General features: G+C 45.2%; 2 protein-coding genes across 5 annotated transcripts in view; one reads left to right on the top strand and one right to left on the bottom strand.

Annotated features, from left to right (window-relative positions):
- Positions 1–1,218: 1,218 nt before the first annotated feature.
- The window catches only part of LOC140899394 (ubiquinone biosynthesis protein COQ4 homolog, mitochondrial), a 31,483-nt gene continuing 11,030 nt past the window's right edge, over positions 1,219–21,671 (top strand). Inside the window, exons 1-6 of one of the 3 annotated variants that reach the window (XM_073314822.1) lie at positions 1,219–1,388; positions 1,954–2,002; positions 4,053–4,174; positions 5,428–5,522; positions 20,490–20,660; positions 21,423–21,519. In XM_073314822.1, coding sequence (XP_073170923.1) covers positions 1,231–1,388; positions 1,954–2,002; positions 4,053–4,174; positions 5,428–5,522; positions 20,490–20,660; positions 21,423–21,519 — 692 coding nt within the window. In that variant the 5' untranslated portion in view covers positions 1,219–1,230. Of the gene's footprint in view, positions 1,389–1,953; positions 2,003–4,052; positions 4,175–5,427; positions 5,523–18,834; positions 18,941–19,385; positions 19,579–20,489; positions 20,661–21,422; positions 21,520–21,671 lie in introns of those variants that run through there. The other 2 variants (XM_073314824.1, XM_073314823.1) reach the window with 2 other exon arrangements.
- TRUB2 (TruB pseudouridine synthase family member 2) lies at positions 10,048–19,222 on the bottom strand. 2 transcript variants are annotated; one of them, XM_073314826.1, is made up of 9 exons: positions 18,606–19,222; positions 16,713–16,844; positions 16,154–16,228; positions 15,427–15,488; positions 14,219–14,300; positions 13,509–13,581; positions 12,241–12,377; positions 11,523–11,606; positions 10,640–10,718 (listed from the first exon to the last, which is right to left on the bottom strand). In XM_073314826.1, the coding sequence occupies exons 1-8, from the start codon at positions 18,718–18,720 to the stop codon at positions 11,548–11,550; spliced, it is 735 nt and encodes a 244-aa protein (XP_073170927.1). In that variant the 5' UTR covers positions 18,721–19,222; the 3' UTR covers positions 10,640–10,718; positions 11,523–11,547. The 2 variants fall into 2 exon arrangements, with proteins under 2 accessions (XP_073170926.1, XP_073170927.1); XM_073314825.1 differs by lacking the exon at positions 11,523–11,606 and having other exon boundaries at positions 10,048–10,718; positions 18,606–19,219.

Genomic DNA, 21,671 nt, shown 5'->3' with positions numbered 1-21,671 from the left:
ATGCACTGCCAGAGGGGCGGATTACACCCATCTGTAACATATCCTGGATCTCCCGTTCTATAGCAGTTTTAGTTTGAGGAGGCACCCAGTAAGGTTGGACTTTAATTGGGTGAGCATTACCTGTGTCAATGGAGTGGTATGCCCGTTCAGTCATATTTATCCTGTTTCACTTGTCTGTTGTGGAGACTGATTAGTTTGTTTATAAAGCATTTTGAAGATGATAGTGAATGCTACGTAAGTGTTAAGTATTAGTAACATCAAATATTCAAAGACCCTAAAAGTAAGGATAAAAGCTTGACACAAAGGCTTCAAGTGTAGTGAAAAATGCCTGATAAACATGCAGCTGTTCTACTACTATGTGATTCCCCATTGTCTATTTTCATGGCTATGCCAGCACTATCAACACAAAAAGGAAGACAGCAATTTCATGGACCCTGACAGTGTTTACTCCTTATAGATCATATGACTTTGGAGAATTAATGGAAATTGTTGCTGCCGGGCTGTCTTTCCCAGTAGTATGTCAAAGGATGAAGAAGTACTCTTTAAATGGACTGTGAAGGGAGGAGTGTGTACAGAGCAGTATAACAAGTCCCTCCTACATAACCCTGAGTATATTCTTCCTCATGTTTAGACTTCAAAAGTGAATTGTAATAGCAGCAGGTAGGATTTTGAGTGTTGTAGCAGATTGTTCTTGTAGGTTGTAATGTTGAAACCTTAACTCTTATTCTTCATTTTGTGTGCCACTGACCACAATTTCTGCACTTAACAAATAATAAACAAGTATTACTCAAGTTGCTGAAGTCACATAACTAATATTAGGTCTAAGAAAATAAGTCTCAGTCAGGGAAAGTGACTTGTCCTAGGTCATACAGCATGTTAGTGACAGACCTGGGAATAGAACCCACCTTCCCCGCTCATCCCAGTCTTCAGCTCTAACAACTATTTAGCAATCAAATATATTTATCAAAGATAAAAAATAATAAATAAAGTTGTGGTGCAGTGACAAATTTTTTACAAATAATAGAAGAAAATATTTTTGATAGCCTGTCTTCAAGGGCAGAGCTAAGACCTTCAGAAACTACACATCCCAGCGTGCAATGTAGTGTTTAAACCTTCATAGACTACAAATCCCAGCAGGTAGAGCGCTGGTGAAGTCCTCAGAGACTACAAATCCCGACAGGCAGTGTGGGAGGGACGGAAACTCCCTGCATTGAGACTACAACTCCCAGCATGCAAGGTGGTAACGAGGCCGGTGTTGATTCCAGGCCCTCTGGCCCGCAGGCAGCGCTGGATCACCACGAGCAGGGACCCCCACTTGGCGGGGAGTGGGAACAGAGCCCAGGGCTGCGAGGGAGGAGCGGGCCGTCACCTAGGCCTTTCCTGAGGAGGTAGGAGCAAGTTCAATATAACTCCCTAGGCCTGTCTTCAAGGGATGTATCTCCCTCCTTAGCTCCTAGGATGCTGCTCTTCAGGTGGCATTGGACCCTCCCTCCCTCCAGCTCTTAAGGGACTGTGACTTCCCTCCTGACCATCTCATATGGAGCCCTTTTCAGGGATGGGACTTTCCTTCTCCAGCCCGTAAAGATGCTCTCACCAGCCTACAGAGCAAGGGGAGCCACCCTTTCCCCAGCCATCTGGGGTGGAAAGCTTCCTGTCCTGACTTGCAGCTGCCTAGGGGTGACATGCTATGCTCCTCGCTTCCCAAGGGACTTTGTGGGACTGACTTTCTTAAGCCTCAGGGAGCCTCTTGATGAGGATGGGATGCCCCCAATTGCCAAGCCCAGGGCACATCACAGCTTGAAGACGTCAGAGATATTGGGTCTTTGCTGTTACCCTGCTGTGGATATTCTGGGGTTGCCATTCCTCAAAGGTGTATGCAGGCTAGGGCTGTCTCATTCTGTCAGGCTATGCTCATGCCTTTTAAAATGGTAATTTCTTTTTGTTTTAATCCAGGACACCAACTGGACTCCTGAGAAATTGCAATGCAGGTTTCAAATCTCCAGTAAGTGTTTTTATATATTTCTCCACCCCCTTTGGAAGAGAATGGTTTTACCTCCAGAGTCAGTGCTGCCCTGGACTACAGCAAGGGGATGTGGTGGATTGCTACCCTTCTCATCCACGGCAATGTTGCGGTTGGGTACCCTTGCCTGCTCTGTGGCTGCCTCTCTCTTCTAGAGATGAACAGCAGCTAAGGCAGTTGGTTACATGGATCAGCTTTCTTTCATGGTAGATAACATGGTGATGAACAGAGTAGAATTTAGATGTTCTGCCAGTTAATGTGTAGATACAGGGCAGTGATATCCTTCATCTTCAATGCTTCTATCCCTCCTGGTACACAGAGAAAAACTAAACTTCACATCATTTGTTACTGCCATATGAATTTAGTGTGAGTGTCACTCTGTCATGTTCAGCCATCAGTATTGCAGTTGTGTATTCACAGAGCAGGCACAGCAAAGTTAGCAGCAGAACAAGATCCCTGCTAACTGTTATGTTTAGGGGCATGTCTATACTGCAGAGCAGTGGTTCTCAACTAGGAGTACGTGTACCCCTGCGGGTACACAGAGATCTTCCAGGGGTTACATCATCTCATCTCAATATTTGCCTAGCTTTACAACAGGCTACATAAAAAGCACTAGCGAAGTCAGTACAAACTAAAATTTCGTACAGACAACAGTAATAGTGTGTTGTGACACTTTTGTGTTTTTATATCCGATTTTGTAAGCAAGTAATTTTTAAGTGAGGTGAAACTTGGGGATACGCAAGATAAATCCGACTCCTGAAAGAGGTACAGTAATCTGGAAAGGTTAAGAACCACTGCTGTAGAGCATACTCATACCCGGGCTCCCATGCTTGCGAACCTGTGCATGCCAGGTCCAGCTACAGGTATCCACGCTGTAGAGCTGCATGTGACCCATACCCATGTAGCCAAGTCCACACAGCACTGCAGTGTCACATTTGGTCTAGGATTTCTGAGGATGTATCCCAAGGTAAATGGGTTCACATCTATCCTGGAGAGTTGGCTTCAAGTGATAAGGATAGTTTAGTCTTCATGGCTTATTTAATCTTTTCTCTTTTGGCTGAAATAGCAGTTGATCCTAATATTTGTGGTGGTTCAGCAATAAATACTTTCCCTGTGGAAAAATATTGCTAGTTACTTTAGTGCTCTGACATATACATACACTTCTGGGGCTAGCTCAGGGGTGGGCAAACATTTTGGCCCGAGGGCCACATCGGGGTTGCAAAATGGAATGGAGAGCCAGGTAGGGAAGGCTGTGCCTCCCCAAACAGCCAGGCCTCCACCCCCTCCCACTTGCTATCCTCTGACTGCCCCCCTCAGAACTCCCGACCCATTCAACCCCCTCTGCGCCTTGTCCCGTGACCACCCTCTCCCGGGACCCCCTGCCCCTAACTGCCCCTCTGGGACCCTCCCCCCATCCCCCCTCCCTCCCCCCGAACCTCTGCCCCATCCAACCACTTCCTGTCCCCTGACTGCCCCCCAGGACCTCCTGCCCCTTATTCAACCCCCTCTCTTCCCCCTCCCCACCCCCTTACCATGCTGCTCGGAGCGGCAGGACAGGCTTATTGGAAAACCTGGGAGGTGGGCGAGCGCAAGCCGTGCTGCCCACACAGTGGTGTACCTGCAGGGGAGCAGGAACAGCAGGGGAGGGGCCGGGGGCTAGCCTCCCCTGCCGGGAGCTCAGGGGCCAGGCAGGACGATTCTGCAGGCCAGATGTGGCCCGCGGGCTGTAGTTGCCCACTACTATCTGGGCTAGATACTGGCTTCCTGAAAAAATTTTTTAAAAGGTTTACAGAGTAAGATACATCCTTCTGCTTTGAAGAACTCTCAAACTACATGGCACTGATTGGCAATAAATAGCGTGATAAGTTTGTTTACTCGGGTTTTCACTGTGAAGTCTTATTTTCCCTTTTCACCTAAGTCAGGAATAAACTAACAAATACTTAATATCTCTTCTGATCAGTCCCCTCTGGGACAGTGGCATTTCACACAGTGCTGAGTTAGTGGAATGTTAAAAGCACTGTCTGCTCTACAGATCCAGTCTCCAAGGTCCTGCCAATCAGATGGAGTCAATAAGGAAGCCCTACAGCGTGAAGTTGAAGAACTGAAACAGAAGGATCTTGCTCTGGATCAGGAAATTGCACAGTTGTTGGCTGAGTATGTTCTTGGATAGTTTGATGTTCAGCATGAGGCTTGGGGTGGTTTTTTTTTTTTAAAACAAAACAAAGCCCGAGTATCAGAGTTGGAAACTGCCACCTCCTGTTGGTGGTGCTGATATTGCACTGTGACCAAAATCTGTTTCGGTAGGAATAGTGTTAATTTCAGCATTGTTTGAATTACAGGGCACTTCAGATACAAAATTGAACCAAGTACCTTGTTTGTTTTTTGCAAAGCAAGGCTAGATTGAATCAGTACTTGGATTTAAGGAAAACCTGGAGGTTGCAGGGAGTGATAATTGTGATTCAATAGGTGGTGCTGTTCCACATTGTGGTGCTGCTCAAGGGCATGGTGTTTCTAGAATTGTCATTCAGATGGGATGTGAAACTGAGATCCTGATCACTCTGTCCTGGTCAGTTTCATTTTGGATTAAACTACAGTCTGCCTTCCTAAATTCCAAGTGAAACTTCAAGGGGAAGTATTCATTTCTTGTCCTATGCTTGATGTGAGCTGTCTTAACATCATTTCACATCTTGCACCCCAGAAACAGCTGTATTTCCATGGTGGGCAAGTGGTCTGTAAAACAACTTGAAATGAAGGGTGCTATCTAAAAGATATTGAAGCACCTGGCATGGCTCCCTATGATGCAGCATTGGTGGAAGTTATCCTGGGTTTTGCCTACCAGCAAGATTCTTGAGGAAGGACTACAGTTTAACGATTGGAAGCTGTGCCTTTTGTGGGTTATAAACTGTGAAACCTGAGTGCTATCTTCTACAGATAACACGTATAGTGCATAGGATAGATTAGGCAGGTAAAAATAAAAGGAACAATGAAGTTGATCCAAAGATGTGCTGTTTCCTGCTATCTTCGATAAGCAGCCTAATTCCTTAACTCTTCCTTTTGCCAACCGATCAGACCTATTCTTCATATTTGCCACAAGATTTATTATTTTTTATTTATTTATTAAGATTTATTATTATTCATACCTAACTCTGAGAACTACTTTTAGCTTTATTTTGTTGTGGGGAGAAGGATTGATCTGGAACAGCCCTTGGAATGGAGACTGTACTCCCTGCTGATGGTTTTTAAAGACTGAGCTCTTGCCTTCAGAGTCCTGTAGGCAGCAGGGCAAGTGGTGTGGTTTTGGCAGGTTCTGCTATCGCTCACAAGTATCTTGTCTCTGCTAAACAATTGTGGTGAAGTAGGAGTACTTGCTCTGTGTCATTGTGACCTTTCTGGGTTTGCTATTACAGAGGTTACAGCCTGGAGGAATTGGAGAAACACATCTCTCTGCTCCATGAGTACAATGATATTAAAGACACTGGACAGATGCTGCTGGGCAAGCTGGGTAAGAAGAGCAGGACTAATATGCAACTTTTCTCAGTAAATGTTTCCATGTGTTTCATTACAGAAGAGGGAAAGCTACAGTCCTAGGGCTTATCTTAATTCTTGAATTTTAAGATTCTATAGTTAAAATCCCATATTCAAGCACAGATACATCTGTCATGAGCCCATTGGGATCTTCTCAACAGAATGGCAGAACCAGGGGTCTATTCAGTGTCTCTTCCTGATCCCCTGAGTGGGATGTGAACTTGTCACTTAATGACTGCTAGGTTTTTTTCTATGGATTATCAAAGATGATTCTTCTGTAATTGATAGATAACCCTGAGAGTTGTGTATTCTGCACTGCACAAGACTTGGAAAAAAATCCTGCAGTTAGGAGTGGAGTGGGGAGAGTGTGTAAGATAAGACATTTGGACTCATCCCTTAGCTAACGGAAAGCTTTAGGACAACTAGGCTCGGGGAGAGTCAAGTCTTTTATTCTACTGCCTAAACTCAAGACATAGAAACCATACAGCAAAAACTCTTGCTAACTAATCTGCTTCTCTATCTGTAATGGAAGCTGAGGTATTGTTTCCTTTCTAGCCACGATTAGAGGGGTCACCACAAAGGAGCTGTACCCCAAATTTGATCTGGAACTTACTGACTAGCATTGAAACTGAAGACTACAATCTCCTGCAGAGATCACCATTACTGGGGCACTGCGTGTTGGTACCGTACACCTTGAGAACTTACACACAAAGACAGTAAAAATGCAGAGACTTTCAAGGAAGTGTTACTTGGCTGCTTCATTTCTAAGAATATCTAACTTCTAGAATGGAAAAGCTATTGAACCCATCCCATGTTCCCTGTTTCAGGAAAAGTGGCATTCTACTCTTTGGCAATGAGAGGCGGTTCAGTTGAAGTGCCAGGAGCATTAGGCTCCTCTCACTGTTCATTATTTTAAAAACTAAAAGGTTATAATTCAAAATTAATAGTTAACCCCTTCACTGTTGCACTATGTGATGGGGATTCTTTGACATGTTGATGTTCTATGGGCACCTTTAAAGAAGTCTTACATGGGGAAGCAATTGTTAGGGATCAGTAAATGGATGGAGGAGGCAGCAGTGGAGATGGGCAAATATGCAGAGCTGTGTTTTTTGTTTGTGTATTTAAAACCTCAGAAGTTGGAAAGGAAAACTGCTAAGAGCAAGGTGTTTGTATGCTTCGTGCTGAAAAAGTTGTGGGCGCTCAATATCCTAGTGCCTCACTGAATTGAGTTCTGGAAGCTGGTTGACATTGCATGTGTATAGTAGTAAATAAATGGAAAAGCATTAACTTGTGCTGCTGAATTGTCCACTCTGAATAAATGATTAACTCTGATGTTCCCTAGCAACTCACTGTGATAGGCTATAGCGGGGGTGGCCAGACTTACTGACCCTGCAAGCCGCAGATGATAATCTTCGGAAGTTCGAGAGCTCGGCATGCCTGCCAGGCCTCAGGGCTTCAGCCCTGGGGGCGCACTTGCTGGGGCTCAGGGCTTCAGCCCCACACCTGCTGAAGCTCTGAGCCCCAGAGAGCACCTCATGCAGGACTGGAGCCCTGAGACCTGCCTCCCTGCAGGGCAGAAGCCACCAGCCCTACCACCCTGCTGCAGGGCAGAAGCCCTGAGCTCCCCCCGCCCCAGTCTGGTAGGTGGAGAATGGGGGTACCCTGCAAGCCTCACTTTAATTGTAAAAGAGCTGCATGCGGCTCGCAAGCCACAGTTTGGCCACCCCTGGCCTATAGAGAGTCTAAGAAAAACAGAACATAACTGTACTCTCCTTAGGCTACTATTTTCAGTGTGCCACTATAACTCCAGATCAGAACTCCTATTCAGACACTTCCCAAGGACCCTCAATAGGGTCAGTGAGGCACCATTGCTGATGGTTGCATATCGGACTGGACACAGGGTTACCTCTCCCTCTTTGTTTCCAGATGCAGTCTCAAAGAAATCAGTAATACAGTGAAGGGCTTCCTCAAACAATTTTCCTGTATTCAACATAGGTCACAGAAGACAAAATATACCTCACTCCTCAACTAATAGAGAAGGTGCTGACATCCTAAAGGGAGGAGGGTTATGGCTGTAGAATTAAGGTAATGGTTCCCATGCAGTTCATGGCTTTCCTCAGTAGCATTTTAGGGATTGAAACTTGTATTCATTACATAGGGCACTCTTGTGCACCCCCAACCTTAACTCCACATTAGTGAAACTTTCTATAAATTTCTCTGGGTAGACAACTGTCTGTGGGGGGTGTGTCACTAATGCATAAGAGTTGGTACAGAGGCTTGTGTAGTTGAATATAGCTGCTTCTATGAGTGTTCTATACCAAAAGAAAACTAGAGCACATAAGATGCAAGGTCTGTCTTTAAAGAGTTAACGTACTGCACTGTGGGGGGGGGGGAGTATAATCTTTAGCCATAAGGTGGCAACAGTGCTCCATTACTGCTTTACCTTCACTTTACATCATTGTGCAGAGGAACTTGGAGGCAGCAGAAAAAAATCCATGAATTAAATTAAAGCTATATTGTTGTTTTTTTTTTGTAAACCCTCAAGGACAAGAGATGAGACAGTCACTATTGTACATACAGGGAAACTCAGGGAAATTAATTCAAATTAACTAAAAGGTGTGAATCTAAAGTGGATTAGTTAAACTGCATTAAACTGTGTGGAAAATCTCATTCAGAATAAATCCACACTTTTAGTTAATTTGGATTAATGTTCTGAGGGCTTGTCTACACTTAAAATGCTACAGCAGCACAACTGTAGTGCTTCATTGTAGACACTGCCTACACTGACAGGAAGGATTTTCCCAGGGTAGGTAATCCATCTCTCTGAGAAGTGGTAGCTAGGTCAACAGAATTCTTCTATCAGTTTCATGCCATGTGGGGACTTAGGTCAGTTTAACAATGCCACTCAGGGTTGTGGATTTTTCACATGTTGACTGCTGTAGTTAAACCTACAGTACTTAATTTTCTAGTGTAGAGCAGACCTGAGTGCCCTGTGTAAACAAGTCCTTAAATACTTCCTTCCCTGCCACGATTACAATTGCAGATGTCACAGAGTTACTTCTCACCTTTTAAGAGCTGTCCAGGTACATTTTCAAAGGAGAAACAGTGACTATATGTGCCTCTTTGTACAAGCCTGGAAGAGGTAGAATCTCTTTTGGTAGCAGAAATTCGGTGGTGGTGGTTGCATACTTTGTTGCCTCTAAAGGCTGAGCTCATTACACATATTAGAGGCTCCTTCCATCTCCCCCACATGTATTGTGTGTGCTGCCATCCTATCCCCTACTATTGCCAGGATTCTCTGCACCCCCTCTCATGCCCTCCCTTCCCCATTATGACCCCTTTTCCCACTCCATTATATCTCTTCTGTCTGGGAGGTAAGTCATTCAAGGTGTCATGATGGATGGCAGATGCTCAGTCTGTTTCATTTTTCCTTCTGGTTTTCTAATTTTTCCCAAAAAACAATAGAGTTCTGCCAATTGATGCCTAGAACATTCCTGGAAATTTTGCAATTAGTCAGATGTAGTATTCTAAAGGTATCACTGCACATACACTCAATGGGCAGGCACTTTTGTTTGGAAGGCCTAGCAAGCTCAGTCAATAAAATACACATTTGTCTGTAAGATATTTCTAATGAAGCGTGGGGGAGAAGGTAATCTTCACTATGGTAATAACCAATGCACCATCACTTTTATATTTAAAATATTTTTAGATTCTAAAATGAGGGGTGTTACCCCTAATTTTGAGCCCTCACATGAGAGGAGAGTTCTCACTGCAAAGCATAACCTAGATATTAATGAGTGGCACTCCATCAAAATCTTAGATTGCAATCCTTTAGTACATCTTGGCATCACACTTTGAGCCCTATACATTTTAGAAATGTATTAGCTGATTGCTAATGTAACTGTCATCATTTATGTAAAATAATGATTTGTAGCTTTAAATGAGCACTAATGGAATCTCAGTGAATTCTAAAGCTGTACTTCCTTACTGTTTCTCTTTGAAGGTAATGTATAATTTTGCTGCAGGAAAAAATACATCACGGATGACTACAGATGCATACAAACAAAATGCAGGGGCTTTTGGCCCTGTTGACTTAAGTTTGAGTATCAAATAACAGCATCTTTCCCCATAAAATATATTACCTAGGATTTTAAATTCACCCCATTCCAACTTCTTGTTTTTACATCCTACTCCAGTCCTCTATCATAAACCTACCTCTCCCTCCTCTTGTTTTAACTGGCTTTCTGACTAACTTGCTCCAGATATTAGTTACCCTGCATGAGAAATAGTATTACCTCACCACTTTAGTCTTAGTTGCTTACATTGCAGTTTCCCCTAAGCAGAACCCTTTCTTGGTTTGAACAATTAATCTTTACCCCTTTCATGTATTTGAAAATGGGGCTGATTTATAGAAAGTGTCATAATAAAAAAAATTAGTTAATTGGGAAAAGAACCACTTAGGTCATACTCTGTCACAAGGCGCATAAAGAGAATAAAAGTAGTAAAGCCTGCAACACACTGGTTGTATTCCCACTTCTAAACTAATTTAAGGGCCCACTCTTACATCCTTCACCAAACTTGACATTCCCACTGAAGTCAGTAGCAGTTTTGGCTTTGCAAGAAAATGTACGTTCATCTCAGATGTCAACAGTTTTGCTGCAGTGTTGTGCAATACTTACAAAAATTATTCTGCCTATCAATGGAGAAATGCCTTGCCTGAATGAAAACATAAGCAACCCTTGCTAAATCAAGGACCACCCCAAGGAACGGCTAGTTGTGGACTACAACCACCATTTTCCCTTCCTATTACTCTCCACTTTTCAGTCAGCATGTGGTTATCTCATTTTATGAGTCGGATCGCTTGCAGACGTTCCCTCTGTACTGTGCAGTTCACTCGCTGCAACCTGATCCATATCGGTGTGTCTTTTACCACTCCTAGCTTGGTGGCCCAAGTTTCTCTGAAGCTCCAGTTTCACTTTGATCTTAGAGTCTTGAATTGAATTCCGGATATTCTGCAGGTTCCAATGCGTTCGCAGGAGAGCGTTGTCTAGAGTGAAAAAGCCATCTCGTGTCCGCCGGACCTGGGTGCACACAGCAGTTGATTTCAGCTCCAAGCCAATCTCGTGAACTATTTTTCGGAGGTACTGCTGGGTCTCATGCAAACACTGGATTTCTGGAGGAGGCAGAAAGACTGCATTAGAAGGACCAGCTAATATATGCAACAAGACACTGTATCTGTAAATTCAAACACCAGTTACTGGGATTAAAGTACAAAAAGAAGAGTTAGTTCACCAGGAAAGATGCTCTGTTTTTTTTAAGTACATGACTGTATAATCATGATTATACAGAGGTCTTACATGATGTCCCAAGCCTTCAAAAAAGTCAGTTTTATAAAAACAAGTTTCAAATACAAGGTCATATAATAAGAGTTAGATATTTGGGTAGGCAAAGGTCAGTTTAGCTGTATCTGAGTTTGTCAGAATAATTCATGAGGACCAGAAAGGCTATTAAAGGTGAACTACAAAGCTTTTATAAACAGACTGTTTAGGGTCCCAAATTCTTAATATCTGTACAGATTAAATACTTTTAACAATGTTTAATAGATGCTTTGTCTTCAAACTAAAGCCCCAATCCTGTAAATGGCTATGTGCATGGACCCCTGGGCTTGTGTTGAGCTCTATTAACTTCAGTGGGGCTCTATATGGGCACAAGGATCTGCCTGCACAAAGTCAATTGCAGAATCAAGGTGTATGGAAATAATCCTTGCAATATTCCTGTGAGACAGGTAAGAAAATTATCATCCTCACACTAGCTGTGGGGAAATGAAGCAGCAAGGGTATATGACTTCCACCATACCACAGAAGTCCATATTAGTGCCAGGATTAGAATGCAGAAGTTGTCTTTCAATCCTGAATTTGAATCACAGAGGTGACAGATTAACAGCCATGGAGACTGGAATCCTTTATTCACAGATCACCTGTAGAATTCTTGTCCACGAGATATCACTGAGACCAGAAGTTCAGTAGGATTTGAAAAAGGAATTTATGTTCAGTTACATTATCTAGGATAAAAAATAGTTTAATGGGGATTATAAACTCTCAAGCTTCAGGGCATAAACTGACCACTAACTCATTGCTTCCTTAAGGGGGGGAGGCTGCATCAAATGACTAGTCAATGTATACATCTTCTGTATCCCCTAAAGTGGGAGTAAGAGTAGGCCTTGAAAAACACATGACCAGAATAAAGGGGGTGAGATTGGTTTGTTTTCCTGAAGGAGGGCTCGGCTTTCAAAAATTTGGAAGACACTGCACAAGAAGAATTGTGCCCTACGGGCAAATTAGTCCATAGCTACCTGCTAGGGAATTTAACTGTCCTTTGAAGCACTATCAGAAACAGAATACTGGACTAGGTGGACGATTAGTCTGATCCAGTATAGTAGTTATGTTCCTACCAGGCAGATAATTGCACAAATTTCCCCGTGCTGCTCAATCTTAATCTAGAGGGTCCACCCATCTCTATGGCAAATTTAATCTCTGGGTGTTTGCTGAGGCTGTCACCTGTCCACTAGGAACTGGATTGAGCTCACAAACTCATTTCACACAGAGCACATAACAGCTAGATGATCGTGACTTTTGCTACTATCTTCATACATACTTCCAACATACTCCCAAACTCCAGCTCTAGTTAGACCCTACCTAGTTGGAATTCTGGAGGTGCAAATTGGAGGCATCGAATTGCTGTGATTAATGGAGGGGTTTTTTCCATCGGGCGAATTAAACCTTCAATAGCCAGCTCGTAGGCCTCTTGAGTTTTCAGGTCAATGTTAGAGTACCTGGAGAAAGGAACAGAGCAGTGAATTTGCACTTCCATCCCAATGAATTCATAGATTCTGAAGCAGAAGGGACTGTCATGACAAATCTAGTCTGACTTCCTGCATAAAATAGGTCATAAAACTTCCCCAAAATAATTCCTAAAGCATATCTTTTAGAAAAACATCTAATCTTGATTTAACAATAGTCAGTGATGGAGAACCCACCATGACACTTGGTAAATTGTTCCAATAGTTAATTACACTATTAAAAAGGTACACCTTATTTAGTCTCAATTTATCTAGCTTCAATTTTCAGCCAGCGTTATACTTTTCTCTGCTAGACTGAAGAGCCCCTTATTAAATGTTTCCCACATAGGTACTTATACACTGTAATCAAATTACCCCTTATCCTTCTCTTTGTTAAGCTAAATAGATTGAGCTCCTTGAGTCTACCACTATAATGCAACTTTTTTAATCCTTTAATCATTCTCATGGCTCTTCTCTGAACCCACTCCAATTTTTCGACATCCTTCTTGAAATGTGGACACCAGAACTGGACACAGTATTCCAGTAGCTGTCACACCACTGCCAAATACAGCAGTAAAATAACCTCTTTACTCCTACTTGAGAGTCCCCTGTTTATGCATCCAGGGATCACATTAGCCCCATTGGCCACCATGTTGCACTGGAAGCACATGTTCAAAGACCCTCTGTTTTGTTATAAAACAGATGCAACATTCACACTTCAAACTAAAGATTTGTTCAGTCTCTGTAGTTTCTAAGTTAATCTCCCCGACACACACTTTTTAATCTTATAACTGTGTCTGATGCACTCATTGTCCTATAAATGCTACAAACATAGGTACTGTCAATAAGGTGGTACAACTGGGAGGAAAGGCACACTATCATACTCAGCAGAAGAACTTTCATTTTACCAAGGTGTCATGTGTAGGTCCTAAAGTAACATGGGAGTTCAGAAGCCAAAGGTAGCCTCATTAGAGCTCGACTCCCACAGACAAAGTAGCTAATTGTCCTCTCTGAGGCTCAAACCTTTATAATTCATTACAGCAAACAACAGACTAATCTCATGGGTTCCAATGATTAGCAAATAGCAGCATGGAGGTCATTCAGGATTTCTGACTGGATACATACATCAGCAGAGCTTTATGATTGGTTCCCTGAATGACAGCAAGAATCCGCTCCAGCTTGTCCCTCGTGACATGATCTGTAAATGTTGAGAAGGCAAAAGAGGGACATAAATCTTCCTTGATACACCCAGCACCTGCAAAGAGTCTTAGTCTGAAATCAAGATGTTGCCATCTCCTCGCCAAGTTGTCATATCTAAATGGGCTGGTGGGAAACCCATGAAAGATGGCTTTAGTGTAACAGAATACAACAGCACAGGAAACTGACCCAGTCTACGTATATACCATGCCAGTTCTTAAAGCGAAGCAATCCCTGGGGCAAAGGGAATAGAGTTTGCATTGGTTTCATGATGGAGACCACAATTAATCTCAGATATTTCAAGACTTTGTGTAACCTCAGAACCTTTATGAAAGTCTCGGATCACTCCCTTGTGGGTGAGGATAATATGTCTCCTAAGGTACAAGGTGATGGGGTACACCTAACTTTAGGAATAGGTATGATCAGGACTTTATATCAGTGAGCTACATATTGTGGCTGTATTTAGCATATTACAGGCAGGGTAACATGTTTACTGTTGTGAGACTGCATGGGAGAATCCTCATAAACCAAGATTAGAGAGTTCTTAAAGGTGCGCTAAATGTTGCTCAATCTGGACAGGTGTAACACTTTACTTTCTAATTAGAAATCTTTGTTTACACATCGACCATTACTCTTACCAAATGTGGTCTTCTCTATTAGCTTGCCTGTGTCTGAGAAGTCATCTGTGGCTTTGCCAAACAGTCCACGAACAGTATAAGCCTTCAAAACGGAAAAGTGCAATTTATGGAGCAGTTTGCAAACAGCAGCAAAGCAATATCCTGCTATGCAGCAACTATGGGGCATCACAGGACAGGAAAGTTTCTCTAAAGGAAAGCTGCAGTCTCTGCACAGTGAGTGGTGCCTCTTATCTCATATGACCTGCTAATGGCTTTGGGATCATTGGTGATTTGTTTGATACTCAAATGTAGCATGACAACCACTCCTGCTGGCAGCTGCCTCAATATAGAAGCAGGCATTATGCTTTGTGAGAGAAGTTCAACCTCCCCAGGCTCCTCATAGGCTCCTGAACTAGTTTCTGATTTGGAATGGTTACAGCTTTCTTAAAGCTCATATGGTCTCATATGAACACACTTTTATGACTCCCATTTGTTTACAATCTGCAGGCTCAAACCACTAGAATGATGATTTCATTGCAATGTCGATGAAGATTATCATTAATACTTATACAGCTCTGGTGCCTAGAGGCTCCAATCAGGGATCAGAGCCCCATTGTACTAAACACTGTACAAATGAGTACAACAGTCCTAGAGATCTGCCCTAGACATCTCTCAATCTAGGCCTATAAAATGGTACAACAGCTGGATAAACACACAAATGGGAATGAGGCAGAGTGCACCCCACACACACTGGGGGGGGAGGGGGGGTCATTTCCAGAGCTCATTCTACCTTTGGCTTCTCTGCCAGGACTGCCAACAAACAGGACAAATGTGGTTTGTGTAGTGTGGATACCTCCCTCCCCACTAGAAATAGACTGAGACCCAGTTTGTTTTACAGAAGCCTCCAGATAGCAATGACTTTTGCTTGGTCCTGCCCAGGCAAGATTCAGACAGATGACCTACAGGTAAAAAGCTCCACATCCCATTACCAATTCCCAGGCCATTCATATGGTTTCCCTCCTCTCCCAAAGGAATACTTAATATTGCTTAATCTCAGTGATTTGTCCCGGTTCACAGTTGTGTGTGTTATTACTTCTCATATGATTTAATAAGAGTAGGCCACATTTGCCTCTTCTTTCTTGATGTAATTTCTAATGGGACCTTGATTTCTAGTGAGAATGGGTGTTACACACAGAAGTCCCCAAACAGGGTTCAATGCCAGTGCATACCCTAGTAAGATGGGCGTTGTACATATCAGTGAGCAGCTTGTTCCCATGGCCCACTCCAAGCACTGAAATACAAAAAACAACAGGAGGCCATTAATCAGTCACATAAAAAGCTATTTGGGCATAAACATTTTTATATAGCACCACAGTCTCCCCTGGCACTGTTCAGACACAGAAAAAGCAATATCTATGTACCCAGAATTTATAGTCTAACTGTTTCTGCCTCTCTCTTTGTTGCTGAGAGTTGCCACCACACACCCAAACCTCTGACTGCCTCTAAAGCCAGAACTAAAAAGAGCTAAGTGCTGGTGTCATCTTGTGCTTTTCATCTGTAGATCCCAAAGCACCTTACAAAAGAAGGGCAGTATCATTATCCCCATTTTACAGATAGGGAAACAGAGACACTTGAGCAGTCAGGTTCACACATGACAGAGCCAAGTCTCCCAATTCAGTGCTTTCCACTGGACCATACTGCCTCTCAGAATAACTAGTTATTCTTGTCTCCCTGGCTTATGATTCAGGACCCTCTCAGAACAATCGTATCTGATTTGTGTGTTTCTACTGCAACTTACCATTTCTACCTTTGCCCCTGCCCTACAAAATCCTCAGATGCTGCTAGTAGCCAGCACAGTGTTTTGTGAGCCTATCGTCTGTTAATACCCCCTCTATCCTGTAACAGGTAATTTTCATGATGAAGCTATATTCTTATCTTTTTCAAAACAAAACATACCAAACACTCCAGATGACTTTGTATCCAGACGGTGACCTGCTCCAATTTTCAAGTGAGTGAGCTCTGGTCCTCTAACTACAAGAGAAAGAAATATAGTGTATGGTTTGTGGCATGCACAAAATTTAATTTCACTATAAAGGAAGAAATATACCAAGCTTTTCTGAACAACAATATGATGGTAACAGGCAGTATATGTGGTCCCAATGCAATTTAATCTTGCTGATTCCAAGGCGTTAAAAATCTTATGAAACAACATGCACATAGTGAAACCACTTCTAATAAATCACTGCCTAAAATAGAATGGAAGTCCTCAATCTCTCCTATGGATTCTCACTCTTTTCTTCACTACAAGCAGGTTGCACTGTGATTATCCCCTTTGAATGCAGTGATTACCAGCTAACAGATAATCATTAGCTGCTGAAATCTAAGGGAATTAACAATTCTTATTCCTCTTTTACTCTGACTGTTTTCTCTCACTGGGCAAGTCAAATCTATAAATGATAGTAATGGTATACACCAGCTTTTCCACAGAAATCAAGATTCTTCTCCAGCCTCTTACCTAGTGGGTGGGCAGCCAGGACAGGCAACTGGGTAACAGCGAGGGTCAGCTCTTTCCCAGCATTTCCTTCTATAGTAGTGGGCAGGAAGCGTACTTGCTGCTGCACAGCTGGCTGTTCCAGAGAGTTCAGTTCTACAGCAAATGGTAAAGAAAGCCCCTGTTGATATTTTTAAAGTGTCTTATCTTGCAAATAAGTCCAGTTAAGACCCCCACTGATGGTCTTCCTGGAAAACAATGGGGCACAGTCTGAAAAGAAAATACAGCGAAGGGAGTGATAAACATACATAGTTTCTCTTCAAAGCCTGGTCTACAGACACAGACTCAGTAATAGTATCACTATTTTGGTTAGGAATGTGATTTTTTTTTTTTAAACAGAAATAGTTACCATTACAACATCTTGTGTGGATGCAATTATACAAGTATAAAGGTGCATTATACCAGTACAACTTATTCCCCTTCCCGTAGGGGAACAAATATTACCATATAATTAAAGTGGCACCACTTGTGTGTGCAGACAAGGTCAAGTGTCTTTGGCTCACGGTTAGAGTCCCTCAAAGCCAAGTATGAGTTCCATTTTAGTAAGCAGCATCTTCACAGTCCCTGAAGGGAGGTGAGTGGGACAAGAGACCATCTCTTTTGGTGGCTGCAATGCAGATACCGCGTTGATGAGTAGACATAGGTATATCATCTTCAGCAAGGAAGAGGGATACCTCATTTTAAACAAAAAGTCTTAAGGGATTGCCAGCCTAACAGCTGCTAGGTCTGAGATGGAGATTGGCCTCTACAATGCCTTTCTCTAACAACACTTGTCTTAGCCTGCATGTGTGTCATACAATGACTGGTCTTCATCATTTTACCAAACTACGAGATGTGCCCTTTGCTTTATCCTCTCTATGATGAGGACTCAGTTGTCAAATGAACTCATGCAAGGCTTGGACTAGGTCTTCTGAACGTTGGTCATCACAACCATTCCTGGCAGCAAACCAGCATAAGTAGGTCCAAAGGGTTCTCTCAGGCTTTTAGAAAGGCCAGGATTATATGCACTAGCACAAGCTCATCATGGCCTGAACCATTAACACCAGGCCAAGTTGCCTAAAGGTGTAGAGAGGAGGGCATTGTCAATTGACAGGGGTAGCCCCTCTCCAAATGCACATCCATCCTGCAACTAGTAATGCTGCTAGGGATGCTGCATCAGATAATGTTAGGAACTTTATGCTCTCCCGTTTGGCTCCTTTGTTGACCCAACATGCTTCTTCAAGTGCCAATGTCTCTTAATTGCGGTTGCAGCACGTTGGTGGGAAGGGAGTTTGGAGATGAAGGAAAACAGTGGGGGCACTTGGCTGTCTCAGAATCCCCAAAATCCATGGGTCTGAACCTTTCCAGACTACTGTACCCCTTTCAGGAGTCTGATTTGTCTTGCATACCCCCAAGTTTCAAAAGCAGACATAAAAATGCCAGTGTCACAGCCACACTATTACTGAAAAATTGCTTGCTTCTTCATTTTTACCATAGAATTATAAAATGAATCAATTGGAATATAAATATGGCACCTCCATTTCAGCGTACAGTATACTGAGCAATAGAAACAGGTCATTGTCTGTATGAAACATAGTTTGTGCTGACTTCGCTGGTGCTTTTTAAAAACTAGGCAAATATCTAGATGAGTTGATGTACCCACCCGAAGACCTCGGCACACCCCGGTGAGAACCACTGCCCTAAATCTTCTGAGGGGCAGGTTGGAAGTCTCCTCCCTCACACACCCCCCTCCACTTGGGCGGAAATCCCTCCCTATCGCCCCCCATCCCCACGGAGTGTGTGTGTGGGGGGGGGGGGGGGTCCCCAGGAGGGTGGGGAGGAGGGACTCCAGCGTATGGATAAAGGACCTGGCCTCACCTTTCAGGAGCAGGGTCTCCACGATGTCCCGCACCCTAATCGAAGCTACCCCGGGGGGTTTGTACACAGCGAAGAGCCCGTTTAGCCCGGTCCTAGCTACCCTGCGGGCGGCCATGCCTATGGCGGCAGGAAATCGCCGCCGTACGGGTTCATCAACTACTCCGCTCCCCCAGTGGGCCCCGCCATGCGCTTCCGCCAACTGGGTGCGTTGATGAAAGCGCTCCCCCCCCGGAGCAAGCGCTAGGAGGCGCCCCCGTTCCGGGGAGATCTCGGGAAGGGGAGGCTGCTCTGATCCTCGCTGGGTACAGTAGCCAAGATGTGCCACGCATTAGCAGGTGAGATCTCAGGCCAGGACCACGCTTTGGGCAGCAGCTACAGAAGTGACGACTTGGGCCCTGGGGGGGGGAAGTCTGTTCCTTGGGGAGCCCCGTATTCCCCCGACCCACTCCTGCTGCGGGATGGCACAGGCGGGGATCGCCAGGGTCCCCGCCTCCGGTGGCAGGATGGCGGGGGGAAGAAGCCTCACCCCGGCCCACGCCCCTCAGCCCTGCCCCGGCAGGAGACCTGGCGAGGGACGCCACCCGCGCCCGGATTTCATCAGCAGCCTGCCCCTGCCCCATGGCCAGCCGCTGAGCGGCCGGCCCCCGGCGCTCCCCGTCTCGCCAGCCCCGGCCCCCGCCGCTCGGCGGCCCTGTCCCGCCCCGGGGCAGCCGGTGGGACTTGCTGCGCCGCCCGGGCCCGGCGAGGGACCCGCCGGCTAGCAACGGGGCTGGATCCCGCCCCGGCCCATGATGCACCGGGGCTGCGGCGCGGGACGGCGGGGGGGCCGAGTTCTGGCCTAGTCGCCCCTCAGCGGGTGCTGCCGATGCGCTGGCTGCGCTGGGCCGGGCGCGCATGGGGGGCTGGCTGCGGCGGGCTCCGGGCTCGCTGCGCGGCCTGCGGCACCTCGCCCTAGGTTCGCCGGCCTCCGCAGGCAAGTGGCTGCGCCGAGCCGGGGGGCCGCATGCGGGGCTGGTGGGTCCGGGACGCGGGGCGGCCGGCCGGCGAGACTCCGTGTCGGTGGGACGGAGAAGCGAATCCGGCTCCGTTTTAGGGCTCATGGGAAATGAGGCGCTGGCAGCGTCCCCGACCTGGTGCGCCCCCTGCTATCCCAGTCCTGGGCCCCCTCCCAGCTCTGCCAGTGCACCTCAGACCTGGTGTGCAGCCCCCCCCTTACCATTGCAGGCCTGTCTGCACCCCACCTACTCTGCCGATGTCCCTGAGTCCTGAATTACAGCACCCCCTGTTGCGCCAGTGCTGCTCCCCAGCAGTGCACCTGTCGCCTGATTGGCGGTGTCTTCTGCTTCCTAGTTCTCCCGGTTTTGCAAAGGCACAGCAATCCCGGCCACATCCTTTGCTATGCTACTTTGTCCCACTGCACCTCTGGTATTCTGTCTTTCTGTTTTTGTTGCGGTGTCTTGTTTTTTGTTCTTATATTAAGTGTGTTCCTGGTTATCCAAACAGTAACAGGGACCATGCATTAGCTTTATGGTTCAAGCCAGAGAGGTCCTAGCCACAGCTCCCACTTGGCTAGAACACCCAAGCGTATGGGCTTATAATGGAGCATAGTTGCAACGCGTGGGCTATGGTGATACTATAGACGCCAGTGACATGTCTCTAAGGTGCCACACGTCCTCCTTTTCTTTTTGCGAATACAGACTAACACGGCTGCTACTCTGAAACCTGTGACATGTAGTTACCTCCGATCACCAACGGGCCTTGCGTACAGACTGTGTCAGGAAAAGGACAAAGGAAGCCAAATTGGCAGATACACACTGTCTGAGTCTTTGAATTGAGCTGTATTTTCTGGTTAACTCACTGCCCTGGTGTGGCTGTGTTTTGCAGGTAGGGGGTATCAACTGCCCCACACTGACCTGACAGTGACTCCAGAGGAGCATGTGGATGAAGAGACGTATTACCAGCTGTACCCAGGGCACATCCCCACCAGCCCTCTGCAGAAAGCACTGCTGTCTGCTGGCTCAGCATTTATGGCTCTCTACAACCCCTACCGGCATGGTAAGCTGAATCTTGCAGCTTTTGTCCAGCTGTGGTCTCTGCATTCATACAGACTGTATTTCTCTCCCACCTAGGAGCCAGATCTGTGTTCTGTTGGGAGTTTCCCTGGGGATTTTAATTCTTTTATTTCCTCATCTCTGCATTGTGGGAAAGAATTTGTATTTAAGAAACTGAGAGATTGAGGCTGGCACGTAGAGAAGCTGTTAATGCAGACAGTTAGTGAGAGAGATTCTCCTGTACATCTCTGCTAAAGCATCTCATTCCTTATTATTCCAAGCCTCCCCGTTCTGCTAACCTCACTCCCAATCTGCAATACTCCCTGTTGTTCCAGTCCCAGGCCCCATACATAGCTCTGCCACCACACCTCACTCCTGATCTTCAGAACCCTCTCTGTGCAGCACTTGTGACTAGTTGCATGGCAATTTAAACCCCAGAGGTTGGAGGATGGTCTAGTGGTTAGGGTGCTTCACCACAGACTTCCTGAGTGACCCCAGCAAGTCACATAGTCTCTCTGTGCCTCAGTTCTCCATGTGTGAAATGGGGATAATAGGTCTTCTCTACCATACAGAAGTGCATTAATGACTTGGAGGTGCTCAGATATTGCAGTGTTGAAGGCCACATAAGTACCTAAAATGTATTAGCCCTATCTTGTGTCCTCAGGATTTTCATTCTTAACCAGAACCGCTGTTTGTCTGTTGCTCTTTTATTGTCAATCAGTTTCCCATCCATTCTCTCTTCCCCCCCCCCCTTTTTTTTTTTCAGATATGGTGGCAGTCCTTGGTGAGACAACTGGCTCTTCGGCCCTGCGGAGCCTGAGGGATAAAATGAGGCACGACCCTGAAGGTTATCGGATCCTACAGTGCGTTATTGTCCATCTTGCATGGCCTGTGGCAGGGAAGGAGACAAGCTTATGAGGCAGCTCTCTGGCTGGAGCAATTGTATCTATACCGCACGCTTCTGGGCACATAGTACAGGCTCATGTCTACACGGGGAGGCCTCTGGAATCATTGT

The sequence above is a fragment of the Lepidochelys kempii genome, chromosome 16, assembly GCF_965140285.1.
Source record: "Lepidochelys kempii isolate rLepKem1 chromosome 16, rLepKem1.hap1, whole genome shotgun sequence".
Classification (NCBI taxonomy): domain Eukaryota; kingdom Metazoa; phylum Chordata; order Testudines; family Cheloniidae; genus Lepidochelys; species Lepidochelys kempii.
The sequence above is the reverse complement of the archived record's forward strand: the minus strand, read 5'-3'. Positions and strand labels throughout refer to the sequence as shown.